Source organism: Heterodontus francisci, chromosome 19 (genome assembly GCF_036365525.1).
Source record: "Heterodontus francisci isolate sHetFra1 chromosome 19, sHetFra1.hap1, whole genome shotgun sequence".
NCBI classification, from domain to species: Eukaryota; Metazoa; Chordata; class Chondrichthyes; order Heterodontiformes; family Heterodontidae; genus Heterodontus; species Heterodontus francisci.
Genome location: NC_090389.1, coordinates 69,491,546 through 69,500,948, shown reverse-complemented (window position 1 = coordinate 69,500,948; position 9,403 = coordinate 69,491,546). Strand labels below are relative to the sequence as shown.

At 43.2% G+C, this 9,403-nt stretch overlaps 1 protein-coding gene across 3 annotated transcripts in view; it reads left to right on the top strand.

The window, feature by feature from the left end:
• Nucleotides 1-289: 289 nt before the first annotated feature.
• Nucleotides 290-9,403, top strand: part of atp2b2 (ATPase plasma membrane Ca2+ transporting 2) — a 399,824-nt gene continuing 390,710 nt past the window's right edge. For all 3 annotated transcript variants that reach the window (XM_068051872.1, XM_068051871.1, XM_068051874.1), the window contains exon 1: nt 290-494. In XM_068051872.1, coding sequence (XP_067907973.1) covers nt 290-494 — 205 coding nt within the window. The remainder of the gene's footprint in view (nt 495-9,403) is intronic.

The window sequence follows — 9,403 nt, the reverse complement described above, 5'->3', positions numbered from 1 at the left end:
CATGTAGAATCCTATAACTTGAGACAACCACGATGGGAAACTCTATATGGAGTGGTGCTGGTCTTCAGCCTTGTCTGCAGCAATCCATTTGACTATTAACTGGTTCTTTGTTCCTGTCCTTGATGAGACTAAAGCACAGCAAGTCTGCATTAAAAATCTACAGTGCAAAAATAAAATAAAAACAGTGGATATTTTGATCGTCTTGATTGAACAGAAATTTGATTTCAGTCAGCACTGATATATCTGCCACAAATATTTTTATAAAGCTGCAAGCAATACTGTGGGAACAATGGGAGACATGACAAACAGTGCAGTGGATTTCTATCCAAAGAACCAAAGAGGCGAGTCCAACCATGCAGGTGAATTTGGGTGTTCTCTCAATGAACTTCGCTCTCTTATGGAGCTACGTGGATCAGAGGCAGTGCAAAAGATACAAGATACCTATGGTGACATGAATGGATTCTGCAGACGTTTGAAAACTTCACCAACAGAAGGTAAGGTTATTTTATCGTGAAAAGCATAAGCGCATGCTGGCACTGAAAGAGGCATTCTTGAATAAAAATCATGATTATCTCAACTGTTAATGCATTGTGAATACATTCGTTTAGTGTGCTCAGTGACTTGCATCTGCATAATGTCACATTAACCTTTAGAACAATAGCTCATTGTAGCAGGTAATTTCTTTATAGAGTTTGGACAATATAACACATGAAAGCGTGTTGTGCCTATTTTGGCCAAGGATATATTTAATTTTGATTTCTGCTATGCTCAGTAATAATGTATATTACATAAATAATATGCACAGCATGCATACATCAAAATACAATTAACAGTTCTTGATTTTTCATTCATCAAAATCAGCCACTTTCATTATTTACATGATTTTTTAATTCTTACCTTTAATTGCTCTTGTACCATCCAGAAAATCATAGATCATCGCTACTGCTACTGTGATATATTTATGTAATAAATGTAGAAGATCTTAAAATATATATGCAAGGCAGGATAGGCTATAGTTTGAGCTGGAGTTATGCACTGCTCAAAAGAAATTTTACTTTGTGAATGCCCGTATTATATGTAATCCGAAACTGTCGAAAGTCTGATCTACTTAAAGGAGACTTAATTGTACCATTCTGTATAATAAAGCATTATCTAATGCTGTCTGTAACATTTATGCACTGGTTCATGACTACAAATTTTGAAGTACTTCAAAATATTAATTGATATCTGATAGTCTCCTAGTGTGTAATGATAGGAACTGTAGTTCATTGGCATACTAATAATAGTCCATTGTGTGAAATTTGCATAAACATTTTTGGAGCTTCTTAGCAGGACAATTGATGACCAACAGCAAACAAAACAAAGTAAAATCATTCTGACATAAAATGGAACTGTTATTGAATCTATCAAATGCAAGATTTTGAGAAAGTGCAGATTACTTAGTTATGTTGAATGTAGACATGTAGACCTGAAAGAAGAATCAAAGGCTTTGCTTTCAGATTTGATTGCACTCGCGCTCTACTCATTGGTCTCCATCCTCCGTAAAATGCAGCTCACCCAAAACTCAACTGTCCTTAGTCTATCTTATAAATCATAATCACTCATAAAACCTATTCTCACTGACCCACATTGGCTTCCACTCCCACAAAATTGCAAGTTAAAGATTTTGATTCATTTAATTTCTATGGTCATGCCCTCTTGACCTCTTTCAACCCTACAACCACCTTTCCCCCTCTACTCCACATTCCTTTGGCTTTGACCTTGTGCACTCCCATCCCTTTGCCCCAGCATTGGTGGCTATGCTTTCAGCTGCCTTGGCTCCAATCTCTGGAATTCCTTCCCTATGCGCCTCTGTTTCTCTACCTGCTCCTTCTACTTTGAGACCCTCCTTAAAGTTCATCTCTTTAACGAAGTTTCTGGTCATATCTCCTCATCCCTTCTTCTTGGGCTTCATATTTAATTTTGTTATGGCTCTATAAAGTGTCTAAGAAAATTGTTCTAAGTTCAAGATGCTTTAAAAAAGCAAGTTTTTGTTAAGTTTAATAAATTTATTAACCTAAACAGATAATGTACAGTGAGGTTCAGTGATTCTTTATAAGGAGGGAACCAGTAGCTGAAACGGATTCTGCAATTGATGAGAGCAAATGAATTAATAAAATACCATTTTCCACAAACTTTCTTCCCTCTTGCTCTGAAGGTCATCACTCTTGTTGAGCACTGAGAGCTGTTCACATGTACAACCCCATGTCTGACTGAGCATGCTAGCATTGACTGGTTATTCAACTGTGGAGCAGCATTCTTGGGCTTGATCCAATCATCACTCAACTATATGCATACACACGCTTTGCTGCAGAGATCATTGGACAGCCATCAAGAAGAAGAAACCTGGCAGATAATTTTTAAAAATTCCACACCAACCACCATACCCCCTCCGCCAACCCTGCCCCAACACCTTCTTTTCTCCTTCCACCAATAGCCCAGGAGCACCAAAGTAAATTGTGGTATCCTCCCATTACTGCCTGGTCTGGATTTTTCTGGTCCATGTAGGTCAATATCCGTGTATTTACCCACTGAACTGCTGTGGACCCATTTCTCTTTAGAAGCACTTAAAATTTTCAATTTACAAAACATTGGGCAACCACCGTCAGTGAGTTTTTCACATTTCAAATAATTGTTCAAGGGAAGCATTTTAGATCTACACTTAATAAAAAATTGTGCTAATAGAATGGATTGTGTCTGGTCATTCTATGAGCCTTGATCAGTATTGTGGGAAAAATGCTCAGTGCTCAATCATAATTAAAGAGCCAATTGGACAGCAACTTTGCCGATCACACATGCCCAGTTATGTGGTAATCAGGAAGTTGCTGCCAGAGATTGCCTTCTTTTTCAGAAGCTGTACAATAACATTATCACGGCTAGAGACTCCACATTGAAATTCATGGAACAGTGTAATGTTGTTGTACTTATGTGACAGATACATAGTAAACTCGCCAAAGTTAGAGCTTCACCATTTCATTGTAAGTAAATTTTTAACAGTGCGATAAGTCTTAACTACTGCCAGACAACCTCTCTGCCATTGAGAATGGAAGAGATTCTGCAGTTAGTTGAATCAAGATGAGATTTGATTACAGCCATTACTCTGTATATTCACTTGCAGGCTATTAAATAAAGCAGCTTAATGACTAATAGGCTGTGATCTGTGAACCGTAAACCGGCTCATCTGATTTTAATGTACATATTCAATGTCTGTGGCTTTTTGTAAACTCATTTATTGGCCCAGAATTTGTGGATAGTACATGCATTGGTGATGGAGGGGTAAGGTATTGAGTCCAATGGCAGGGTCACTGATTAAGCAACCTGCTCTGTCCTAGTTGATATTGAGCTTCTGGCTGCATGTGTCCAGGCAAATGATAAATGTTGCATCACACTTCTGGCATTAATGGTGGAGAGGATTTGAGGGCTCAGGAGATGAGCCACCTGTTGCAGAGCACCCCACCTCTGTCCTACTCCTGCAGCTACTGTGCTGAATAGCATGGTCCTGGTTAAGTTTCTCATCAATGATAACCCCAAAGATATTAAAGGTTCGTGCCAATGAAGATCTTCGAGAGGTGGTTGGGCTTTCTTGTATTGGAAATAGTTATTACCAAAAGGTTATGTGGCATAAACATTAAATGCTACTTGTCAGCTCAAGTCCAAACATTGTCCAGCCCCTACTGGAGCCTGGCATGGTTGGCTTCATCATCTGAGGAGTTGTGAACGGAGCTAAATATTGTAGAATTATCAGCAAAGAGCAACAATTGATCTTGTGGAGGGCAGGTCATTAATGAAGCAGCTGATGATAAGTGGGCTGAGAATGCTGCCCTGAGGAGTTGCTGCAACAATACCTTGAGGTTTCGATGATTGGGCTGTGACAACTACAAGCATCTGCCTTTGTGTCAGGGCCAATTGCCTTCAGGGTCATTTTAACTGGACCCACCAGGCAGAAAGCTGATCAGATCAGATTGGCTGCTCGATTTACACTTTGCTGATTTTGCTTTCCGGATGGATTACTGGCCTTTTTATAGAACATAGAACATAGAACATTACAGCGCAGTACAGGCCCTTTGGCCCTCGATGTTGCGCCGACCTGTGAAACCATCTGACCTACACTATTCCATTTTCATCCATATGTCTATCCAATGACCACTTAAATGCCCTTAAAGTTGGCGAGTCTACTACTGTTGCAGGCAGGGCGTTCCACGCCCCTACTACTCTCTGAGTAAAGAAACTACCTCTAACATCTGTCCTATATCTATCACCCCTCAACTTAAAGCTATGTCCCCTCGTGTTTGCCATCACCATCCGAGGAAAAAGACTCTCACTATCCACCCTATCTAACCCTCTGATTATCTTATATGTCTCTATTAAGTCACCTCTCCTCCTCCTTCTCTCCAACGAAAACAACCTCAAGTCCCTCAGCCTTTCCTCGTAAGACCTTCCCTCCATACCAGGCAACATCCTAGTAAATCTCCTCTGCACCCTTTCTAAAGCTTCCACATCCTTCCTATAATGCGGTGACCAGAACTGCACGCAATACTCCAGGTGCGGCCGCACCAGAGTTTTGTACAGCTGCAGCATGACCTCGTGACTCCGAAACTCGACCCCCCTACTAATAAAAGCTAACACACCATATGCCTTCTTAACAGCCCTATTAACCTGGGTGGCAACTTTCAGGGATTTATGCACCTGGACACCAAGATCTCTCTGCTCATCTACACTACCAAGAATCTTCCCATTAGCCCAGTACTCTGCATTCCTGTTACTCCTTCCAAAGTGAATCACCTCACACTTTTCCGCATTAAACTCCATTTGCCATCTCTCAGCCCAGCTCTGCAGCCTATCTATGTCCCTCTGTAACCTACAACATCCTACGGCACTATCCACAACTCCACCAACCTTCGTGTCATCCGCAAATTTACTAACCCACCCTTCTACACCCTCTTCCAGGTCATTTATAAAAATGACAAACAGCAGTGGCCCCAAAACAGATCCTTGTGGTACACCATTAGTAACTGAACTCCAGGATGAACATTTGCCATCAACCACCACCCTCTGTCTTCTTTCAGCTAGCCAATTTCTGATCCAAAGCACTAAATCACCTTCAATCCCATACTTCCGTATTTTCTGCAACAGCCTACCGTGGGGAACCTTATCAAACGCCTTACTGAAATCCATATACACCACATCCACGGCTTTACCCTCATCCACCTGTTTGGTTACCTTCTCAAAAAAACTCAATAAGGTTTGTGAGGCACGACCTACCCTTCACAAAACCGTGCTGACTATCGCTAATGAACTTATTCTTTTCAAGATGATTATAAATCCGATCTCTTATAATCTTTTCCAACATTTTACCCACAACTGAAGTAAGGCTCACAGGTCTATAATTACCAGGGCTGTCTCTACTCCCCTTCTTGAACAAGGGGACAACATTTGCTATCCTCCAGTCTTCCGGCACTATTCCTGTCGACAATGACGACATAAAGATCAAGGACAAAGGCTCTGCAATCTCCTCCCTGGCTTCCCAGAGAATCCTAGGATAAATCCCATCTGGCCCAGGGGACTTATCTATTTTCACACTTTCCAAAATTGCTAACACCTCCTCCTTGTGAACCTTAATCCCATCTAGCCGAGTAGTCTGTATCTCAGTATCCTCCTCGACAACATTTTCTTTCTCTACTATAAATACTGACGAAAAATATTCATTTTTGTGTTCATTTTGCTCAGAAACTTCTTAATATCACAGGAAGTGAACCAAATTGGCTGAGCACTGACATCTGTGATGCTGAGCACCTCAGGAGTCAGCTGAACTGGATTGTCACCTTGCCGCTTTAGGCTAAAGGTGCTTGTAAACATTTCAGCCCTGCCTTTTACACTTACATGTTGGGCTCCACCAAAATGGAGGGTGGGATTATTCATGGAGCTTCCTCTTCCCCTGAGTTGCCTGCTGGTCAACGACCATTATTGTCTGGATATAATAGAGCTACAGAGCTTTGCTTTTGACGATTGGTTGTGGGACCTCTTAGCGTTGAATGTCGTTTCCAGTTTTATGTGTTTAGCATGCTGGTAACCCTTGAGAGGGTGATGGTGAGCTGCCTTCTTGAACAGCTACAGTCCATGTGGAGTAGGTACACCCAAAGTGCTGTTAGGAAAGGAGTTCCAGGATTTTGACCCAGCGACAGTGAAGGCACGGCGATATAGTTCCACGTCAGGATGGTGTGTAGCTTGGAGGGGAGCTTGCAGGTGGTGGTGTTCCCATGCAATTGCTGCCCTTGTCCTTCTAGGCGGTACAGGTCACGGGTTTGGAAGGTGCTGTCTAAGGAGCCTTGGTGCGTTGCTGCAGTGCATCTTGTATATGGTACACACTGCTGCCACCGTTCATCAGGGTGGTGGGAGTGAATGTTTGTGGATGGGGTGCCAATCAAGCGGGCTCTTTGTCCTGGATGGTGTTGAGCTTATTGAGTGTTGTTGGAGCTGCACCCATCCAGGCAAATGGAAAGTATTCCATCACACTCCTGACTTGTGCCTTGTAGATGGTGGACAGGCTTTGGGGAGTCAGGAGGTGAGTTACCTGCCGAGGACTCCTAGCCTCTAACCTGCTCTTGTAGCCACAGTATTTATATTTTATTTTTTATTTTAGAGATACAGCACTGAAACAGGCCCTTCAGCCCACCGAGTCTATGCCGACCATCAACCACCCATTTATACTAATCCTACACTAACCCCATATTCCTACCACATCCCCACCCGTCCCTATATTCCCCTACCACCTACCTATACTAGGGGCAATTTATAATGGCCAATTTACCTATCAACCTGCAATTCTTTGGTGGTGGGAGGAAACCGGAGCACCCGGCGAAAACCCACACAGACACAGGGAGAACTTGCAAACTCCACAGAGGCAGTACCCAGAATTGAACCCAGGTTGCTGGAGCTGTGAGGCGGCGGTGCTAACCACTGCGCCACTGTACAGTTTCTGGTCACTGGTAATCCCCAGGATGTTGATAGTGGGGGATTCAGCAATTGTAATGCTATTGAATGTCAAGGGGAGAAGGTTAGATTCTCTCTTGTTGGAGATGGTCAATGCCTGGCACCTGTGTGGTGCGAATGTTATTTGCCACTTATCAGCCCAAGCCTGGATATTGTCCAGGTCTTGTTGCATTTCTACACAGACTGCTTCATTATCTGGGGAGTCGGGAATGGTGCTGAACATTGTGCGATCATCAGCGAAGAGCCCCACTTCTGACCTTATGATTGAAGGAAGGTCATTGATGAAGCAGCTGAAGATGGTCCAAAAGACTTGCAGGTGATAGGTAAATTGGCCATTGTAAATTGCCCCTAGTGTAGGGAGGTGATAGGGAATATGGGATTACTGTAGGGTTAGTATAAATGGGTGGTTGTTGGTCGGCACAGACTCGGTGGGCCGAAGGGCCTGTTTCAGTGCTGTATCTCTAAATAAATAAAAAAAAAAAATGGTTGGGCCTAGGACACTTGGAGTTGAGATGATTGACCTCCAACAACTACAACCATCTTCCTTTGCATTATGTATGACTCCAACCAGTGGAGAGTTTTCCCCCTGACTTCCATTGACTCCAGTTTTGCTAGGGCTCCTTGATGCCATACTCGTCAAATGTTGCCTTGACGTCAACAGCAGTCACTCTCACCTCACCTCTTTTATCCATGTTTGAACCAAGACTGTAATGAGGTCAGGAGTGGCCCTGAGCATCACTGAGCAGGTTATTGCTAAGCAAGTGCTGCTTGATAGCATAGTCGACGACGCCTTCTATCACTTTACTGATGATTGAGAGTAGACTGATGGGGCGGTAATTGGCCGGGTTGGACTTGTCCTGCTTTTAGTGTACAAAACATACCTGGGCAATTTTCTACATTGCCGGCTCGATGCCAGTGTTGTAACTGTATTGGAACAGCTTGGCTCGGGGCATGGTAAGTCCTGGAGCACAGGTCTTCAGTACTATTGCTGGAATGCTGTCAGGGCCCATAGCCCTTGCAGTATCGAGTGCCTTCATTCATTTCTTGATATCACGCAGAGTGAATGGAATTGGCTGAAGACTGACATCTATGATGCTGGGGACTTCAGGAGGAGGCCAAGATGGATCATGCACTCGGCACTTCTGACTGAAGATTGTTGCAAATGCTTCAGCCTTATCTTTTGCACTGATGTGCTGGGCTCCCCCATCATTGAGAATGGGGATATTTGTGGAGCCTCCTCCTCCATTTAGTTGTTTAATTGTCCACCACCATTCACGACTGGATGTGGCAGGACTGCAGAGCTTAGATCTGATCTTTTGGTTATGGGATCGCTGAGCCCTGTCTCTCGCATGCTGCTTACGTTGTTTGGCATGCAAGTAATCCTGGGTTGTAGCTTCACCAGGTTGACATGTCATTTTGAGGTGTGCCTGGTGCTGCTTCTGGCATGCCCTCCTGCACTCTTCATTGAACCAGGGTTGGTCCCTCGGCTTGATGGTAATGGTAGAGTGGGGATATGCCAGGCCATGAGGTTACAGATTGTGGTTGAGTACAATTCTGCTGCTGCTGATGGCCCACAGTGCCACATGGATGCCCAGATTTGCATTGCTAGATCTGTTAGAAATCTATCCCATTTAGCACAGTGGTAGTGCCACACAACACTCTTAAGGTATGCTTGGGGCTGCTTCTTGCAGACTCTTCTCCACTCTGCATTGAACCAGAGTGCAAGCATAGCCCAGCAGCAATTATGTTGTTGCAGTGCAGTCTTCAGGGAAGGCTGCTGCACATTGTTGAAATGTAATTCCCAGCGCGAAAACCCTACTATGAAATTACAAGCTCTTTTTAATGATCAGTGTGGGACAATGGTAGGCTGTAAAGGCACTCCCCCTTTCCATGGGTGGTTCGAAGTCTTTGACAGTCAGGAAGTAACTGAAAGCCTGAGAATTGGAAGTGTGAAGTGAAAATGTTAAAAAGTACATCTAGCAGTTGCCTCTACCAGAAATAAACAACAGATTCTCTACCCACTCATCCGACGTAACAAAATATGCTTTCTCTCCTTATTTATGAAGAATGACTGTTGAATAATCCTCTCTCAGTTGGGGAAATTGAATCAAATAGCTAAAGTTGGATGAGTGAGAACTGGCACCACATGCCAGTTTTTATCATTTTCTTATCTACTATTTCAAACTGTTGGTTAAAACACTTCTGTGGAGAAATAGTAGCGCAAATAAAAATCTTACTCCCAATGAAAGATGATTCAACTGATTTTCTCAGGAGTCAGAAGCGACTTCAAACAGAAAGACAGAGTATTTCTTAAATGGTGAGAGGTTGGGAAGTGTTGATGTCCAAAGGAACCTGGTGTCCTTGCTCATGAGTC